At 45.4% G+C, this 20,853-nt stretch overlaps 1 protein-coding gene across 2 annotated transcripts in view; it reads left to right on the top strand.

The window, feature by feature from the left end:
* Positions 1-14,686, top strand: part of LOC129847433 (ubiquitin-conjugating enzyme E2 H) — a 36,733-nt gene extending 22,047 nt beyond the window's left edge. The window contains exons 2-7 of one of the 2 annotated variants that reach the window (XM_055915225.1): positions 2,983-3,059; positions 8,215-8,286; positions 8,490-8,529; positions 9,128-9,180; positions 11,283-11,411; positions 11,816-14,686. In XM_055915225.1, coding sequence (XP_055771200.1) covers positions 2,983-3,059; positions 8,215-8,286; positions 8,490-8,529; positions 9,128-9,180; positions 11,283-11,411; positions 11,816-11,940 — 496 coding nt within the window. In that variant the 3' untranslated portion in view covers positions 11,941-14,686. Of the gene's footprint in view, positions 1-2,982; positions 3,060-8,211; positions 8,287-8,489; positions 8,530-9,127; positions 9,181-11,282; positions 11,412-11,815 lie in introns of both variants that reach the window. The other variant, XM_055915224.1, reaches the window with a different exon arrangement.
* The last annotated feature ends 6,167 nt before the right edge of the window (positions 14,687-20,853 follow it).

Genomic DNA, 20,853 nt, shown 5'->3' on the forward strand with positions numbered 1-20,853 from the left:
TCTCTAGACCCCCCGCTCTCTCTTCTCTAGACCCCCCGCTCTCTCTTCTCTAGACCCCCCGCTCTCTCTTCTCTAGACCCCCCGCTCTCTCTTCTCTAGACCCCCCGCTCTCTCTTCTCTAGACGCCCCGCTCTCTCTTCTCTAGACCCCCCGCTCTCTCTTCTCTAGACGCCCCGCTCTCTCTTCTCTAGACCCCCCGCTCTCTCTTCTCTAGACCCCCCTTGCTCTCTCTTCTCTAGACCCCCCTTGCTCTCTCTTCTCTAGACCGGCCCCGCGCTCTCTTCTCTAGCCCCCCCGCTCTCTTCTCTAGCATTCTCCCCCCCTCAGCCAGCAGTGGGTAATCTCTCTGTGATGAATCTAGCTCTAATGTACTAGAGTGGGATGTAGACTAAAATCTCTGGATGATGTGAGATGGGATATGACCCCATACTGTACTGAGTGGTAATGAGAGATGGGGGGGATAACATGACCCTGTACTGTACTGAGTGGTAACGGGAGATGGGGGATAACATGACCCCATACTGTACTGAGTGGTAATGAGAGATGGGGGGGATAACATGACCCCATACTGTACTGAGTGGTAACAGGGGATAACATGACCCCATACTGTACTGAGTGGTAACGGGAGATGGGGGATAACATGACCCCATACTGTACTGCGTGGTAACGGGAGATGGGGGATAACATGACCCCATACTGTACTAAGTGGTAACGGGAGATGGGGGATATCCTTTTCTTAACCAGTTGTGCTAAGGGGTAGGGGGCACCCTATTCCCTACATAGTACACTACTTTTGACCAAGTAGTGCACTATATATGGAATAGGGTGCCATTTGGGATGAAATCCTCAGTGATTACTGTAATTAACTTGGTGTATCTGGAGTCGTGGGCATTAAATGGCCAGAAGAGGAGAGATCCACCTGAAGACTGGCAGATTTTCCAACGTCTCTTTGGAATAGAATTTAAATGGGTATGTCACACTCCAGATGAGGGAGTCAAACGCATGAAAAACACAAGCCTAGTCCCAGATCTGTATGTGCCACTTTTGATTCAGCTGCCAGCTCTGACTATTGTTCAACATGTCATGTATGGCAGGACAACAATAGCACCAGGACTGTTGGCTAAAGATACAGATTATGGACCAGGCTAGAGATTTGTAAATCGCTCTGGATAAGAGCGTCTGCTAAATGACTTAAATGTAATGTAAATGTAGAGATTGGCAAATCTCATAATCCCTTTACATAACCGGTAAAAGACAACACCACACAAAGCAACAGAACACCAGTTGTTGGAAGCATTTGATTCTCACTCTCTATTGAAACGTGTTGTAGATCTGCAGAGCTTGACTTATGGGGCAGCAGGAAGCCTAGTGGTTAGAGTGTTGGGCCAGTAAACGAAAGTTTGCTAGATCGAATCCCCGAGCTGACAAGGTAAAAATCTGTCGTTCTGTCCCTGAACAAGGCATTTAACCAACTGTTCCTAGGCCGTCATTGTCAATTAGAATTTGTTCTTAACTGACTTGCCTAGTTAAAGGTTAAAAAAATGTGTGTGTGTATGTGCTGTAAACTGCTCCCAGCCCCCAGATGAGAACAGTAGCGGCGTGGTAAAAGGCCAGGTTGACAACAGTAGCGGCGCGGTAAAAGGCCAGGTTGACAACAGTAGCGGTGTGGTAAAAGGCCAGGTTGACAACAGTAGCGGTGTGGTAAAAGGCCAGGTTGACAACAGTAGCGGTGTGGTAAAAGGCCAGGTTGACAACAGTAGCGGCGTGGTAAAAGGCCAGGTTGACAACAGTAGCGGCGCGGTAAAAGGCCAGGTTGACAACAGTAGCGGCGTGGTAAAAGGCCAGGTTGACAACAGTAGCGGTGTGGTAAAAGGCCAGGTTGACAACAGTAGCGGCGCGGTAAAAGTCCAGGTTGACAACAGTAGCGGTTAAAGCAGCTGTCTCTGGGTCTTACTGTCTTCCTGTCTGTACTGTATCATGTTGACTAGTGAGGGGGTGTGTGTGTGTTTTGAAAACTGTAGTCTGATTTGATGGCCCTGGTGGTTGGGCTCTCTTTCCTGGAGAATGGTGACACTAGAGATAACAACAGAAATAAGAGGGCTATTATCTGTTTGAGTGGATGGGCAACACGTCTGGATCGGGGGGGGGGCTGTGTTATGGTTTTGGATGGCCAAATAGCTAGCTACAATGACAAGCTGCCATGTGGAGAATCGTAGGTGGCTCGTTTCAGCTAGTTCCATCTTAGTTAGTTAGCAACAAAACCGACACGTTCTTGATACCATGTCTTGTTTTGAGGTGTTTTGACTGTCACCTCTATGCTAATTTGGCAAAAATTCGCTAGCTAGCAAACCAACTGTAACAAAGTGTTTGAGACAAGTGCTCATTTTGCAAATGTATTTGTTTTCAATAAACAATGGAGACTAAATATTTGATTTTTATTTAACCTTTATTTAACTAGGTAAGTCAGTTAAGAACAAATACTTATTTACTATGACGACCGGGGAACAGTGGGTTAACTGCCTTGTTCAGGGGCAGAACGACAGATTTTTACCTTGTCAGCTCAGGAATTCGATCCAGCAACCTTTCGGTTACTGGCCCCACGCTCCAACCACTAGGCTACCTGCCTCCCCAAATATAAAAATTGTTTACATGTTGTCAACAATCTAAGCCAACCCGTCAGTTTTGGTCCATAGTTGCGCACGTGTCGGTTTTGTTGCTAAACGACCAACCCGTTTATAGTGTTCTCTCCTCCACTCCATTGTGAGGAAGCTTGTGGTGACATTCCACAGAGAAAGTGTTTCCTCATCAGCAGGTGCATTATCATATTAATGAGGTCAAACATTTCTGTGACCCAAAACAAAGAGAAATGAGAGATTTGTATTATTTATTTAGCTGCAGCCACCTCCGCTAGCATTTCAGGTTGTTTTGTAATTCAAATCCAGTGTGTCCAATATCCATTATCCTTAACCTCCTTCAACACAGCATCGAGAGCAAACACGAAGTCACGATCCTCAGCGGACTCAATGAATTTGTAGTGAAGTTTTATGGACAACAAGGAAGTAAGTGTCTTTTATGTTATGGAAATGTTTCTGTCCTATTTACCTATTAACTGCCTTCTGTTCAAGATGCCATTATGAAGCCCCTCCCCTAATCAAATAACTAAAGACATTCTCCATTGTTAAAGTGATCTCCTAGTTCATTACAAAATTAATACCGGACTAAACCACTGAGGTCTGAAAGCGTCTGACAAACATTGACTTTGAAATGAATTATCACAGGTTTCAAGTATTTGTTCATATGTCATGAATCACTATCATGTCTGAAGTTTACTCATAAGAGAACCACAACAGAGAGTCAGTTATAAAGGTCCTGTTGGACTGAAGCCCTCAGCTCAGCTACCACAGGAATGTCTCCTGCTCTGAATGCTGAGTGAAGTTCCAGGGCAGGGTGTAAAATGGATTGGAACGTGGCCTGTACAGAAGGTGTAGGTGGAGGTCCTTCTCACCATGTTTTTCACATCTGTAGCACTAAACCCTCCCCTGATTGCACAGCAATAAAGAGAGGAAGTTTGTGTGTGGTTATGATGCAGACAACAGCATTCTGGGAAATTACTCTTTGGAGTGTGTACACTAGTGTCTGTTTTCTTTGTGTGTGTGTGTGTATGCATGTGCTGTCCCGTTCCAGTTCGGCACGACCCTCTGGTTCTATACCAGGTATTCTGGTGGATCAGGACCCACACAAGCCCTCTCCATTGGGACCCAGTCATGGGATGTCTTTATATTATGTAGATTGATCTGGAAGTAAAGAGCTCTTCGCTGTCTATGGCTAAAGTACATTACTGTGTAGAATCAAAGGAAAATCAATTCCTGCTCATTTTACCTCCACGCTGCCTGTTGATGTCAGTGGTGTGGAGTAGACTGTTCCTGACTGTTGATGTCAGTTGTGTGGAGAAGACTGTTGATGTCAGTAGTGTGGAGAAGACTGTTCCTGACTGTTGATGTCAGTGGTGTGGAGAAGACTGTTGATGTCAGTAGTGTGGAGAAGACTGTTGATGTCAGTGGTGTGGAGTAGACTGTTCCTGACTGTTGATGTCAGTTGTGTGGAGAAGACTGTTGATGTCAGTTGTGTGGAGAAGACTGTTGATGTCAGTGGTGTGGAGAAGACTGTTGATGTCAGTGGTGTGGAGAAGACTGTTGATGTCAGTGGTGTGGAGAAGACTGTTGATGTCAGTGGTGTGGAGAAGACTGTTGATGTCAGTGGTGTGGAGAAGACTGTTCCTCTGACCGTTGTGAAGGGCTACACCCTTGCAGTGTCAAGTCCATAGGGTTTCTATGGTTAACTGCTGTAATCCCTGTACTCATATTAAGTATCTCCCTTAATGTCAGTAGTATATAAGCCTACCAGACCTGGGTTGAAGTACTATTTCAGATCTCACTTACTTTCACATGCATTCAAAGTATTCATATCTTACATTTGAAAAGACAAGTTGTTGAATATTTTAATGTATTTGGAAATACACTTGGAAAGTAGTTGATATACTCAAATACACTCCCATGTATTTGAAAATGCTGTCAACTTTTTTTTTTTTTTTTTTTTACAAATAACCATTCAAATACTCAAGTACTTGTTTTGGGCTGTGCATTTGAAAATACTCATAGTTTTTTTATTTTTAAATACCAGATACTGTGAACCCAGGACTGAATCCTACATGATGTCTATGTACATGCGTGGGAAAAAGGCACTGCACATTGCATTCTATGTTCCTAATGTGTTTTTTTGGTGACAATGTTGGTAACCAATCAACCACATGGCAGCATAGGTCTATATTGCGACCTGCAGAGTCTCATAGGTCTCATATTGCGACCTGCAGAGTCTCATAGGTCTCATATTGCGACCTGCAGAGTCTCATAGGTCTCATATTGCGACCTGCAGAGTCTCATAGGTCTCATATTGCGACCTGCATAGTCTCATAGGTCTCATATTGCGACCTGCAGAGTCTCATAGGTCTCATATTGCGACCTGCAGAGTCTCATAGGTCTCATATTGCGACCTGCAGAGTCTCATAGGTCTCATATTGCGACCTGCAGAGTCTCCATAGGTCTATATTGCGACCTGCAGAGTCTCCATAGGTCTATATTGCGACCTGCAGAGTCTCATAGGTCTCATATTGCGACCTGCAGAGTCTCATAGGTCTCATATTGCGACCTGCAGAGTCTCATAGGTCTCATATTGCGACCTGCAGAGTCTCATAGGTCTCATATTGCGACCTGCAGAGTCTCATAGGTCTCATATTGCGACCTGCAGTCTCATAGGTCTCATATTGCGACCTGCAGAGTCTCATAGGTCTCATATTGCGACCTGCAGAGTCTCATAGGTCTCATATTGCGACCTGCAGAGTCTCATAGGTCTCATATTGCGACCTGCAGAGTCTCATAGGTCTCATATTGCGACCTGCAGAGTCTCATAGCTCTCATATTGCGACCTGCAGAGTCTCATAGGTCTCATATTGCGACCTGCAGAGTCTCATAGGTCTCATATTGCGACCTGCAGAGTCTCATAGGTCTCATATTGCGACCTGCAGAGTCTCATAGGTCTCATATTGCGACCTGCAGAGTCTCATAGGTCTCATATTGCGACCTGCAGAGTCTCATAGGTCTCATATTGCGACCTGCAGACTCTCATAGGTCTCATATTGCGACCTGCAGACTCTCATAGGTCTCATATTGCGACCTGCAGACTCTCATAGGTCTCATATTGCGACCTGCAGACTCTCATAGGTCTCATATTGCGACCTGCAGACTCTCATAGGTCTCATATTGCGACCTGCAGACTCTCATAGGTCTCATATTGCGACCTGCAGACTCTCATAGGTCTCATATTGCGACCTGCAGACTCTCATAGGTCTCATATTGCGACCTGCAGACTCTCATAGGTCTCATATTGCGACCTGCAGACTCTCATAGGTCTCATATTGCGACCTGCAGACTCTCATAGGTCTCATATTGCGACCTGCAGAGTCTCATAGGTCTCATATTGCGACCTGCAGAGTCTCATAGGTTTCATATTGCGACCTGCAGAGTCTCATAGGTCTCATATTGCGACCTGCAGAGTCTCATAGGTCTCATATTGCGACCTGCAGACTCTCATAGGTCTCATATTGCGACCTGCAGACTCTCATAGGTCTCATATTGCGACCTGCAGACTCTCATAGGTCTCATATTGCGACCTGCAGACTCTCATAGGTCTCATATTGCGACCTGCAGACTCTCATAGGTCTCATATTGCGACCTGCAGACTCTCATAGGTCTCATATTGCGACCTGCAGACTCTCATAGGTCTCATATTGCGACCTGCAGAGTCTCATAGGTCTCATATTGCGACCTGCAGAGTCTCATAGGTCTCATATTGCGACCTGCAGAGTCTCATAGGTCTCATATTGCGACCTGCAGAGTCTCATAGGTCTCATATTGCGACCTGCAGAGTCTCATAGGTCTCATATTGCGACCTGCAGAGTCTCATAGGTCTCATATTGCGACCTGCAGAGTCTCATAGGTCTCATATTGCGACCTGCAGAGTCTCATAGGTCTCATATTGCGACCTGCAGAGTCTCATAGGTCTCATATTGCGACCTGCAGAGTCTCATAGGTCTCATATTGCGACCTGCAGAGTCTCATAGGTCTCATATTGCGACCTGCAGAGTCTCATAGGTCTCATATTGCGACCTGCAGAGTCTCATAGGTCTCATATTGCGACCTGCAGAGTCTCATAGGTCTCATATTGCGACCTGCAGAGTCTCATAGGTCTCATATTGCGACCTGCAGAGTCTCATAGGTCTCATATTGCGACCTGCAGAGTCTCATAGGTCTCATATTGCGACCTGCAGAGTCTCATAGGTCTAGATTGCGACCTGCAGACTCTCATAGGTCTCATATTGCGACCTGCAGACTCTCATAGGTCTCATATTGCGACCTGCAGACTCTCATAGGTCTCATATTGCGACCTGCAGACTCTCATAGGTCTCATATTGCGACCTGCAGAGTCTCATAGGTCTCATATTGCGACCTGCAGAGTCTCATAGGTCTCATATTGCGACCTGCAGAGTCTCATAGGTCTCATATTGCGACCTGCAGAGTCTCATAGGTCTCATATTGCGACCTGCAGAGTCTCATAGGTCTCATATTGCGACCTGCAGAGTCTCATAGGTCTCATATTGCGACCTGCAGAGTCTCATAGGTCTCATATTGCGACCTGCAGAGTCTCATAGGTCTCATATTGCGACCTGCAGAGTCTCATAGGTCTCATATTGCGACCTGCAGAGTCTCATAGGTCTCATATTGCGACCTGCAGAGTCTCATAGGTCTCATATTGCGACCTGCAGACTCTCATAGGTCTCATATTGCGACCTGCAGACTCTCATAGGTCTCATATTGCGACCTGCAGACTCTCATAGGTCTCATATTGCGACCTGCAGACTCTCATAGGTCTCATATTGCGACCTGCAGACTCTCATAGGTCTCATATTGCGACCTGCAGACTCTCATAGGTCTCATATTGCGACCTGCAGACTCTCATAGGTCTAGATTGCGACCTGCAGACTCTCATAGGTCTCATATTGCGACCTGCAGACTCTCATAGGTCTCATATTGCGACCTGCAGACTCTCATAGGTCTCATATTGCGACCTGCAGACTCTCATAGGTCTCATATTGTGACCTGCAGAGTCTCATATTGCGACCTGCAGAGTCTCATAGGTCTCATATTGCGACCTGCAGAGTCTCATAGGTTTCATATTGCGACCTGCAGACTCTCATAGGTCTCATATTGCGACCTGCAGACTCTCATAGGTCTCATATTGCGACCTGCAGACTCTCATAGGTCTCATATTGTGACCTGCAGAGTCTCATATTGTGACCTGCAGAGTCTCATATTGTGACCTGCAGAGTCTCATATTGCGACCTGCAGAGTCTCATAGGTCTCATATTGCGACCTGCAGAGTCTCATAGGTCTCATATTGCGACCTGCAGACTCTCATCGGTCTCATATTGCGACCTGCAGACTCTCATCGGTCTCGATTGTGACCTGCAGACTCTCTAATTCTACCATTTACCGTTTTGATGTCCAGCGGCTGCTCAAAGACAGTGGATGTGCATATGTGATCTTTTCTTGTAGCATGTCTGTTATCTCCCTTCTCTCTCTGTCTCCTCCCATCCAGCAGCGTACGAGGGGGGCGTATGGAAGGTGCGCGTAGATCTACCGGACAAATACCCTTTCAAATCCCCATCAATAGGTAGGGGGACGGCATACAGCCGGAGGGGGTTCATTTCTCAGTTGACACACACAAAAAATACATAGATATGTATTGTTATTGTCACAAACACGGGATAGGTGCAGTTTTACAGGGTCAGCCATTGTAGTACGGCTCCCTCTTACTAGAAGTAACCCGTAACATCTGTAGTTGACTTGCGTATTGTTTTTCTCTTTCGTTTGCAGGATTCATGAATAAAATCTTCCATCCCAACATCGATGAAGCGTAAGTTGATCACGACTTCCGATTTGAAAGGAACACTGAAATAGTAGAGGGTGCCCTCTCATGAGACTCATCACCTTAACCTTGTCTTGTGTTGCTGGAGGCAATGGCAGCAGGGAGCTTTTCTAACCACATCTATCTTAAACCACCAGCCCTGACCTTAACCCTGGCCCTGACCTTTTGACCCTAACTCGTAAATAAGAACGAGTAGCTAATGAGCTTGCGCAAGCATCTAGTGATGACCCCACTTGCAAACCCATCTCTAAGGTCTTGTAGCGTAATCTAATACCATTTCATTGAATTTCCGTTCAAGGACATCAATGGTTTGTTTGGCTTGTCTCCCAGATCAAATGGTGAGAGGGGTCATTGGAGGATCTAAAGCACAGAACAACAGTCTGATCCTCTACGTTAACTGACCATAATAATCTGACGCGAATACAAAACATCAAAACACTCAAGATGAAAACACTGCCTCGAGCATTTCAGTGGGTTATTTTTAAGGAATGTATTCCCCTCTGCCGCCAACCTCACTTTGGGCGCTCCTCGTGTTGGAAGTGTCTAAGAGAGCCTCCTCCTTAACCCCCTCTTCTCTCATCTCCAGGTCAGGAACAGTGTGTTTAGATGTCATCAACCAGACGTGGACAGCCCTTTACGGTGAGTGGGGTGACTCAGAGCTTGGATGTTTTGGAGGTGTGTGTGGGAATTTGTGTTTTTGTCTATGCGTATGTGAGACACGGGCACATGAGTCACAGTTCCCCTGTCCAGTGTAAAAGAAAACAAAAACATGAGAAACAAGTGTAAAAAGTGGTGCGTGTGGCTTCATGTAGGAGCGCAGCGTGGTCAGTTCTCCTGTAATCCTCTTACTGGTGCTAGAAGACTAACAAGGTAATACCCTGAGCCAGCAAAGTCAGGAAACAAACAGCCTAGCTGCTTCTCCTGACACTAATAATGAACAACTCTTCAGCTGAGAGAACAAAACCGCACTGGTTGTCTGTTTGTCTCCCCCCTTCATATCGCAATTAATTCCTCAGTAATAATGACCAGTCTCTCGGTTTGCAGGTTTTTTTCACTCCATCTTTGTACTTGATTGATGAATTAAGGTCACTAATTAGTGAGGAACTCCCCTCACCTGGTTGTCTAGGTCTTAACTGAAAAGAGAAACCAAAACCAGCAGACACTGGGCCCTCCATGGAATGAAGTTGACCCCCCCCACCTGCTCGACAAGGTTAAGACAGCAGCACACTGGTGTAAATGACCTTTTCTTTTATTTTCATTTAATTTTTTTATTTCACCTTTATTTAACCAGGTAGGCTAGTTGAGAACAAGTTCTCATTTACAACTGCGACTTGTCCAAGATAAAGCAAAGCAGTGTGAACAGACAACAACACAGTTACACAGAGTAAACAATAACAAGTCAATAACAAGTCCACAACAAATGTTTCATTAGCCTTCACTATTTACTTTCACTGAGTTTTCACATTAACCCATACGGGACACCAAACATTGCTGACCTCTGCAGTTATAGAAACTGAAGGTTTTTAGAGACTAATCAATATGGAATGGATTTCTTATCAGAAGATTATTGAAGTTCTGAAGCCTCCTGGTTCATTCCACGCGGCGTTCGCTCTGTGTGTTTTGGACCGCGGCTTTGTTGTTCGAGATGAGTCACTCAAGTTGAGTAGTTGATATGTTTGATTTGGCTATTGTGGGCTTTGTGTGGACTTCCAGCAATGTAATGGACTTTGAGAGCTCTAACAAATTAGATTTCCAGAACTGTAGTGGAGGGCTTGGGACAAAAACAAGCCAATCAGTGAAGCATTGTCTACTCTAGGCCTGGGTCCTGATTGTGGGTAGGGAACAAACACTTGATTTGATGTCTAAAACACTGGGTTACAGTCAGTCTACAGTTTTACCCGGTAATGTATTTTCTCGTCATATTTGTACTTGACCAATAGTGACACCCAGTCAATGTATATAAACCCTGGATTGCTGATACTGTGTATTGACCGTTGAGAGGTTTTGAAGCCACCGGTCGGCCATACTGGCACTCCCCAGTAGGAGCAGTCCTCCATAAGAATGAGTGGAATTCTACAGTATTTCAATTAAATGTTTCAAGGACAAGATGACATGTATTTAAGTATTTTGTTGTTGTCGTGGGGACAATTAATATTAATAATCTAAAAAATATATTTACTTTAAGGGAAAAAATATATTTTTTATTATGTTTAGCTCACATAATATAATTAAAAGTCTGTAATAGAGTAAACGTGGTAAAAACAAATGTAGACGTTAATACATGCATTTCTATAACTTCCAATGGTGGTGGAGTTCCAAGATGGAGGTGTGGTGGCTTCAAAACAGCACCCCCTAGGGGTAATCTAGTGTGTATATATAAATCATTGCACCCAGTAGACATCTGCAGCATTGCCCATTTTCCGTTGAGTGCTAATTTTCTTGCAGAGACAAAGCAAGTCCTGCAACCGTATGTCTAGTGGAAGGTCCTTCCTCCGGCAGGATTTTTATTTTATTCTTACATAGAGGCCCAATCCTAAAATGATTGGATAGGTGTAAGCAAGGGTTCTATTACATAACTATCACCTATCCAGTTATGTCAGAAATGATGTATTTTTTAAAAAGAATGCTTTAATTGTAAGAGTCAATATTTTATCAAAGTCATATGTATGTTCATTGTGCCCTGTTTTATCAATAACATTCTGTTCTCTGTGTCTCTCTGCCTCTCTCGTCCACTTCCACAGATCTCACCAATATCTTTGAGTCGTTCCTGCCTCAGCTGTTGGCATACCCCAACCCCATCGACCCGCTGAACGGAGACGCGGCCGCCATGTACCTCCACCGACCAGAGGAGTACAAACAGAAAATCAAAGGTACGCTTCTCTCCCTACGCCTTGCTTTCTCAGTGCTGTCTGTCTCAAGGGAATTCAGAAGTGCAGATGTTCTTTCAAACGTTGCGTAATGGGTCCATGTAGAATCAGGAGGCTCACTAATGAAATTAATACTGTTGGTCAATAATATACTTTGACATACAGCAGCTACATTTTTTTTCTTTGTGCATTTTTTATTTTATTACTATTTGATCATGTGAAGTAGATACCCCTGCCTTAAGCCATAGTCTACCCTTTGTTCAGATTTGATATAGCAAAGTGTGTCTTGTCTGTCACTCCTGGCTGTTGCTTTGTTCCCTGTTTTTAAGCGCCTGTCTGCTCCCTGGCTCGGAGCTCTTAGCCAACGAGGTTGAGTCTTACTGACCCTGCTGCCTTGCTCTCCACAGAGTACATCCAGAAATATGCAACAGAGGAGGCTCTCAAGGAGCAGGAGGAGGGCCAGGGCGATTCCTCATCGGAAAGCTCCATGTCGGATTTCTCTGAAGACGAAGCCCAGGATATGGAGTTGTAGTGATGGGAGACAACTCCCCTTTAAAACCACAGACTGTATGATTTCCTAACCATGAGAAAGCAGACATCATATTCATATAAATTGATTTTTTTATTATTATTATAATTATTATTATTATTATTGCTAAAACAAGGATTTTTGTGGATATCAAGCCTCGGCGTATATCACACACCACCCGCTTTGTGTTTTTGCCATGTCCCAGTCGCTTTCTCCTCCTTCAATCCCTGTAAAGGTGCGTTGGACTTAGCGGTAGCAGTCCCCACATTCCACCGGTAGTTGGAATGTCCCCTTTGACCCGGTGACCTTCGGCCTTACCCTCACTGCACCAACGACCGGACAAAATAGAGACTAGCTCTATGGGCTGGGCTGAATGGGAGGTGGGCACCGGGGGATTTCCCTTCTCTTTATCTCATGAATGTGTTGAAGAAGAGGAACTAGAGAGTTAGGTCATATTCATGGTCATGGCAATTCAGGTCCAGGTCTTCAGCCGAATTCGTACCTGTCTGGATCTGATTTTTGTTTGAATGGTAAAGTTGGATTTGAATTGGATACATCGCCCTGCCGGCGTTGGCTGTCGACTTGTCCTGCTAGACAGGTGATTGGGTATTTTAAAGTAATATGTAAGAGGGGAATTGCAGCTTCAATATCTATTTTCTTTCACCAATGTTTTTCTAGTGTTCATTTGTCATTTGTGCTTTTCATTTGGCTGGGGTTAGGAGCTGCCTATGGTGTGTGTGTGCAGCACCTAGCTTGTACAGTGATACTTCACCTTTCTCATTAGAGCCTTATGAACCCAGCTAGCGCGTCAATCAAAGCGCTTACATCTCTCTGAGCCTGTCCGAGCTGGTGTGACTGTCAGACTACCTGTACCCCTTTAGAAAAGTACATCACTTCCTGGAACGCCATAGGTATTATGTATCCACTGAAGTTTTAGGGGTGAATAATGCCCAGAATGAGGCATTGAACGCTGATGTGTTGGAAAGTGAGGTAGAAGTGGCCGACCTTACCTCACCGGCCACAGCACAGACGCCCAACAAATTCTCCTCCGCTCTGTTTTTGTAAAAAAAAAGTTAAAGGAGCGTAGAAAAAATCGCAAGAAGCATTTTTGTAACAAAAAAGAAAAGCACAAGGTTTTATTTCCTACAAACTCCTCCCTCCTAGATGATTTGGACCTTGTTGATTTGTTTATTTTGGTGGCAAAGACAGGATTTTTTTGGGGCGGGGGGGACATCATTCTGTACAGTTTGGGCATGATCCAGAAGTGACGTTGTGTTGGTCTGTATTGCGCTAGGCTAGTGTAAGGCTCAACTAAAGTAGTACTGCTTGTGTGGCTACTGTCTGAAGTATTGAGTTGCGTTGTGTACAAGGCTTAGTGATTTACCTGGGTTACCCTTCACTCTTAGATGGGGGGAAATGCAGGGGGGATATCTGCAGGTCTTTTTTTTTGCTAACATTGTTGAAATGACCAACTTAGCCTATTGCTCGCGCTAAACTATGATATGTGTTTTTGACTTGATGTAGCGATAGTTAGTTTACTGGGCGGTGTCTTCAACTAAAGACATATATGGGTATATTACAGAGTTAGCTTGTTTCAGGCAATTGTCTGATAAGTAAAACAACAATAGCTGATTTTAAGTTTGAAGGTAATGTCCATTGTAGGGTTTACATCAGATATTCCATAGATCTATACCTGCTGGTCCCCTTCAGAGATGTACAGATCAACGTGAGAGTGATATCAGACAATGGCAATAAATTGACTGGTGGAGAAACTAGACTGAATGTATGATAGTCTGTGCAAAACAAAAGCATTGGGCCCGATGAAAGTATCAGACACTGCACAGTGTCATCAAGGCCACATTGGGATAGAGCTTGGATGGGAGACCACGGTTTTAATTTCAGTGTTCCCTAAAAGTTTGACTGTTCAAGGCTCCTGGATTAAGATGGTCAAATATGGATTGGGTTCCAATCCATTGCCTGGTATAAGACAGGAAAGTGGGTTTGGGGTTCCCATGTTTCCTCACAGGCCAAATGGAGCCTGCAAAAACAGAATGATGTCACAAGGATACGCAGCAGAGTACCTTGCAATTGGCTTCTGCCGTTTCCTGAGCTGCCTATATTTATTCACTCTATATTGAAACCTTCGCTTTTCTTTCTCGTTTTAATCAAATCATTTACGGGCACCGCTGTTAAAACAAAGGTGTATGTACTTAGGCTTCAGCCAAATTGTGTCATGCTGAAGAGAATTAGAACTTGAATTTTCTTTCTATTTTAAGTATTCAGTTTGGATTTAATGTTTTTTTTTTTTTTTTTTTTTTCACATTTATGCAGTATTGTACTAAAGTGAAAAAGAAAGAAAAATAAATCAGAACCAGAATAAGTGGAAAAGGGCAATGGAGGCCATTTTGTGTTTTGGACACTTGCATAGAGGAGCAAATGTGATATTTCGGTATTTTTAAAGAGAGTGCTCTTGTGTTGTCCTTGTTATAACTATGGTTTTGGTTTTCAAGCAGAAGTGTCGATGTTCCCACAAACGGGGCGATCCAAAGACGACATGTACTCAGCTGTGGTCTGTTGCCATGGTAAATATTTTGTTTTCCTTCTCCTTTTTATTCCCCCCAAACTAATTCAATGATGAGAGGACTATTTATAACCTTTGTTTTTCTGTTTGTTTTTAATTCCCAAGTCGAAGACTCAATGACTCCTACAATCCAAAAATCTCCAATAAACATGTGTGCTTCTATTGCAACTTTGATTCGAAATTATTTTTGAAAAGATTGTGAAAGTTTTTCTACTTGATTAGATTTTTAGCCCCTCGCTCTCTTAAATACATTAGACCATAGGTGTACCAATGTGAGATCTAATTTCCCCCAACACACTATCAACACTGACCCAATGTGAGATCTAATTTCCCCCAACACACTATCAACACTGACCCAAGTCAACCTGTTCCAAGTAATATCAAGGTGGGAGGGGGCCAAACCAATTACTGTAGTAAGGTTAGTGTTACTAAGAGATAGTGGTACCCCACACACACACACACACAACCACACTTTGTGCATAGTGGAGTCAGTACTGAGGGACTCAGCTGGTGGCTTCTGTCCAGACTATTACATTAGAGGGGAAAGTAGAGGCCTGGCTTCCATCTGCACCATCGGCGCCCCCCACCTAGTCCTGTTTCGTGGCGTCACCCCTGACCCCTGTGTTGACTGTACTGTACCTCTCCCATGCACTTGTCTTGCATGCATCTGGTGTGGAGGGGCTCGATTCATCATGTGCACCTCGCGTTCTGTCTTTGTGCTTCTCCAGAGTGGAACGCACCACACCCAGACAGTCCTACTGCTTTCACTACAGGGGACATTGGGCACACGGCATGGACAAATGCTTAACAAAAAACATTATCGGAACTGTATTTGGTACCTGTCTACTACTTGAAAGTCAAGGGTGTTTTCATTTTTTAAAATCTGTCCTTGGTCTTACGTGAATTTCAGTCCTCTTCCTCCCTCATCCCCTCTCTCTTCTACATTTTCTCCTCTCCGTTTACTCTGCATTGTGAAGTGGGCATGCTTGTCACAAGACAGACGCTCTCTATCAGAGGAGGCTGCTGGGAGGAGCTTAAGGAGGATGGGCTCATTGTAATGGCTGGAATGGAATCAATGGAACAGTATCAAACATATGGAAACCACAACTCCGTTCCATTTATAACATTCCAGCCATTACAATGAGCCCATCCTCCTATATCTCCTCCCGGCAGCCTCCACTGCTCTCTATCTACAGGATTATAACCTCATAAATAGTTGTGTATAAATAAACTGTAAGTTCTTTTTTTAAATAAACATTAACTGTGTATAAACTGTCTGTGTTTCAGTTTGGGGATTTTCCTCATCTAGCTCAGTATTTATAACACTCTGTTCCCAGAGTAGATGTTTTTGTGTATAGTAGTAGTTGTTCCCCCTCATAGTGTAGTGAACTGTGTATATGTATGCACATTAACACTATCTACAACAGTTGGTTTCAGCTTAAAGTTAAATTTAGAATTATTAGTCCCTTTATGAACGGTTATTGAGTTGATCTGCCTTGACTCAAAGTAGAGTTTTTAGATAACTGTAATGAACCAGAGTTAGAGCCCTAACTGTAATGAACCAGAGTTAGAGCCCTAACTGTAATGAACCAGAGTTAGAGCCCTAACTGTAATGAACCAGAGTTAGAGCCCTAACTGTAATGAACCAGAGTTAGAGCCCTAACTGTAATGAACCAGAGTTAGAGCCCTAACTGTAATGAACCAGAGTTAGAGCCCTGCCTTACATCTTTAATGGTTGTCATACTGTTTATTACCGATAGATGGCAGCCTCTCACTACAATCCACTCTCCCACAACGTACTTGTGTCAAACTCTCCGAACAATGTGGACCACTGTTCCAACATCCACATGAACAGCCAGGGTGCAGCGAATCCTGAGATTCAGGCTAGTATGCCAGGCCTAGGTGGCTGAAACCTGTTCATGACTGCAACCAAAAATCTTTGCATTTCACAAGTTGATAGTTGAATAAATGAGCAGAAAGCTTGAGCTTATCATTATTGAATATGTACCAGTTTGGAATGTGGATAACCAGACAGCTATTGGTGGACCTTCGAAGATGGATAGGAAAGAACTGGATCAGTGTAAGCAACATGGCAGAAACTCTCATGAGGGCTAGGGAGTTTCAGCCTTTTAATGCTTACAGAAACCAGATCCTTTCAGAACGATCAAGCAACCATCGTATAGTGTCTGTGCTAGGGGCTAACAAAGAGTTCATGCTGGGCATGGGAGTTGGGTGAACCTTGATATACCAGTACTGAGCCAAGCTGTACTGTGGTGAAGTGGTTACACGGCCACCATTGTGAAAATAACTATCTGAGCCACCACACTATGGTTGGGGTAGGCACATTACTGTGAAGGGATGGGTAGTTTGTAGCTGCCATGATGCCACTTGATCCCCAAAGATCCTGCAGTTCCACATTAATCCAGATGATGGCGCTGCTACACTCATTTGCTTTCCTTATCACTGCTGTACCTAAACTCTACGTTATAAGGCATTATTCATCTCCTCCACCCAAAAATATAAACTCACATAGAAATCTGTAATCTATCTCTGTCTGCTTTCATGTGAACACTGGAGTCCTGAGGAGCAGAATTAAAATGTGTCATGTCATCTCCTTTTCACTGTTTAGTTTTTTTTAGGGAGGATCTTTCTCTATGTGCCTCCCTCACTTCCTCCTTCACTCCGTCCCTCTCTCTCAATTCAATTCAATTTAAGGGCTTTATTGGCATGGGAAATGTTTGTTTACATTGCCAAAGCAAGTGAAACATAAACAAAAGTGAAATAAACAATAACAAATGAACAGTAAACATTACACTTACAAAGGTTTATATGTCTATATACAGTGTTGTAATGCTGTGCAAGTAGTTAAAGTACAAAAGGGAAAACAGGGAAAACAAAACTCTCTCGCTAACTTGCTGGTTTACTCAGTCTCTACCTCGCTGTTTCACTCTCGCTACCTCCCTGTTTCACTCACTCTACCTCCCTGTTTCACTCTCTCTACCTCCCTGTTTCACTCTCTCTACCTCTCTCGCTACCTCCCTGTTTCACTCACTTACTACCTCCGTTTCACTAACTCTACCTCGCTGTTTCACTCACTCTCTACCTCACTGTTTCACTCACTCTCTACCTCAGTTTCACTCTCTACCTCACTGTTTCACTCTCGCTACCTCTCTGTTTCACTCTCGCTACCTCCCTGTTTCACTCACTCTACCTCCCTGTTTCACTCTCTCTACCTCCCCGTTTCACTCTCTCTACCTCTCTCGCTACCTCCCTGTTTCACTCACTCTCTACCTCCGTTTCACTCACTCTACCTCCGTTTCACTCACTCTCTACCTCCCTGTTTCACTCTCTACCTCTCTCGCTACCTCCCTGTTTCACTCACTCTCTACCTCCCTGTTTCACTCTCTCTACCTCTCTCGCTACCTCCGTTTCACTCACTCTACCTCCGTTTCACTCACTCTCTACCTCCGTTTCACTCACTCTCTACCTCGCTGTTTCACACTCTACCTCTCTCGCTACCTCCCTGTTTCACTCACTCTCTACCTCCGTTTCACTCACTCTCTACCTCACTGTTTCACTCTCTCTACCTCTCTCGCTACCTCCCTGTTTCACTCACTCTCTACCTCGCTGTTTCACTCTCTCTACCTCCCTGTTTCACTCTCTCTACCTCTCTCGCTACCTCCCTGTTTCACTCACTCTCTACCTCCGTTTCACTCACTCTACCTCCGTTTCACTCACTCTCTACCTCCGTTTCACTCACTCTCTACCTCGCTGTTTCACTCTCTACCTCTCTCGCTACCTCCCTGTTTCACTCACTCTCTACCTCCGTTTCACTCACTCTCTACCTCACTGTTTCACTCTCTCTACCTCCGTTTCACTCACTCTCTACCTCGTTGTTTCACTCACTCTCTACCTCGCTGTTTCACTCACTCTCTACCTCACTGTTTCACTCTCTCTACCTCCGTTTCACTCACTCTCTACCTCCCTGTTTCACTCTCTCTACCTCTCTCGCTACCTCCCTGTTTCACTCACTCTCTACCTCGCTGTTCCACGCTCTACCTCCCTGTTTCACTCACTCTCTACCTCCGTTTCACTCACTCTCTACCTCGCTGTTTCACTCCCTCTCTCTCTCGCTACCTCCGTTTCACTCACTGACTCTCTACCACAGTTTTACTCCCTCACTCTCTCACCCTATTTTTCTCTATTCTCTATTGTTGTCTCCCTCTCTAAACCTCTAATTCCCTCACCCCTGCCATTGTTCTCCCTCTGTGAACATGCCCCCTGTCGTAGCCCACAAGCCCCAGCCTGTCGTAGCCCACAAGCCCCAGCCTGTCGTAGCCCACGAGCCCCAGCCTGTCGTAGCCCACGAGCCCCAGCCTGTCGTAGCCCACGAGCCCCAGCCTGTCGTAGCCCACGAGCCCCAGCCTGTCGTTGCCCACGAGCCCCAGCCTGTCGTTGCCCACGAGCCCCAGCCTGTCGTTGCCCACGAGCCCCAGCCTGTCGTTGCCCACGAGCCCCAGCCTGTCGTAGCCCAAGAGCCCCAGCCTGTCGTAGCCCAAGAGCCCCAGCCTGTCGTAGCCCAAGAGCCCCAGCCTGTCGTAGCCCAAGAGCCCCAGCCTGTCGTAGCCCAAGAGCCCCAGCCTGTCGTAGCCCAAGAGCCCCAGCCTGTCGTAGCCCAAGAGCCCCAGCCTGTCGTAGCCCAAGAGCCCCAGCCTGTCGTAGCCCAAGAGCCCCAGCCTGTCGTAGCCCAAGAGCCCCAGCCTGTCGTAGCCCAAGAGCCCCAGCCTGTCGTAGCCCAAGAGCCCCAGCCTGTCGTAGCCCACGAGCCCCAGCCTGTCCAGGGCTCTCCCCTAAAGGGACAAGCCCCAGCCTGTCCAAGGCTCTCCCCTAAAGGGACAAGCCCCAGCCTGTCCAGGGCTCTCCCCTAAAGGGACAAGCCCCAGCCTGTCCTGGGCTCTCCCCTAAAGGGACAAGCCCCAGCCTGTCCAGGGCTCTCCGCTAAAGGGACAAGCCCCAGCCTGTCCAGGGCTCTCCCCTAAAGGGACATGGACACTAGGAGGAATGTCAGTGATGGACATGTGTTACTGCCAATAGGCCCCAACACAGACATGAGTTATACAGGACCACCACTGTTCTACTGTCGACTTCAGTTATCGGTTGATTTAATTGTTGCTAATGGGAGCCATGAACCTAATATTCTTGTGGGGGAACTTTTTAAACGGACAAATGAGCATGATTTGCCTCTGGTCGTCGCTCAAAGTCACAAGCACTTTGGTCTTCAGAGGTGGGATTTGAAACACGCAGTACTGGGCCACAGCCTACACAGAGAGGAAGAACACCAGCCTCACACCACTCCCCCCCCCCCCACCACCCTCCTGCCTTCTCCCTGTAGCCGTGGAGGATGGGCGGAGGAAGAGGCTTCTTTCCACAGGCCTGACCTCCAAGAGTCCAGAAACCCGAGCTCCTCAATGAAATATTTAGAGCTGCTGCTTTATCCGCAGTGCGTTGGTCAAAAGGGCTGCGCCACCCGGGCCTGGCTGCATGACGTAATGCACAACCTCATACTGACCTTCTGATAGGACGAGGCAGAGCCCGATTGGTCAGGTGACCCGTGGGCTGTGCCTCTGGCGCTATTATAAACCATCCCAATTCCCCCAGGCTCCACAGCGGACTGCTATTGGTTCGACTACTGTAGGCTAGTTGGTGAATGATGTCCTCATGACCTGTGGACCCATTAGCTGAATACTGAGAGTAAAGATACTCACTGGCAAGGACTGCAGGACAGCGGCCTTCCTTTGTCAATACATGTGTTTTACCCAAGAGTTACTGACAGTCATCAGTGTGTATGTTTTGAGTTACTGACAGTCATTAGTGTGTATGTTTTGAGTTACTGACAGTCATCAGTGTGTATGTTTTGAGCTACTGACAGTCATCAGTGTGTATGTTTTGAGCTACTGACAGTCATCAGTGTGTATGTTTTGAGCTACTGACAGTCATCAGTGTGTATGTTTTGAGCTACTGACAGTCATCAGTGTGTATGTTTTGAGTTACTGACAGTCATCAGTGTGTGTGTTTGAGCTACTGACAGTCATCAGTGTGTATGTTTTGAGCTACTGACAGTCATCAGTGTGTATGTTTTGAGCTACTGACAGTCATCAGTGTGTATGTTTTGAGTTACTGACAGTCATCAGTGTGTATGTTTTGAGCTACTGACAGTCATCAGTGTGTATGTTTTGAGCTACTGACAGTCATCGGTGTGTATGTTTTGAGCTACTGACAGTCATCAGTGTGTATGTTTTGAGCTACTGACAGTCATAAGTGTGTATGTTTTGAGC

The sequence above is a fragment of the Salvelinus fontinalis genome, unplaced genomic scaffold (assembly GCF_029448725.1).
Source record: "Salvelinus fontinalis isolate EN_2023a unplaced genomic scaffold, ASM2944872v1 scaffold_0841, whole genome shotgun sequence".
NCBI classification, from domain to species: domain Eukaryota; kingdom Metazoa; phylum Chordata; class Actinopteri; order Salmoniformes; family Salmonidae; genus Salvelinus; species Salvelinus fontinalis.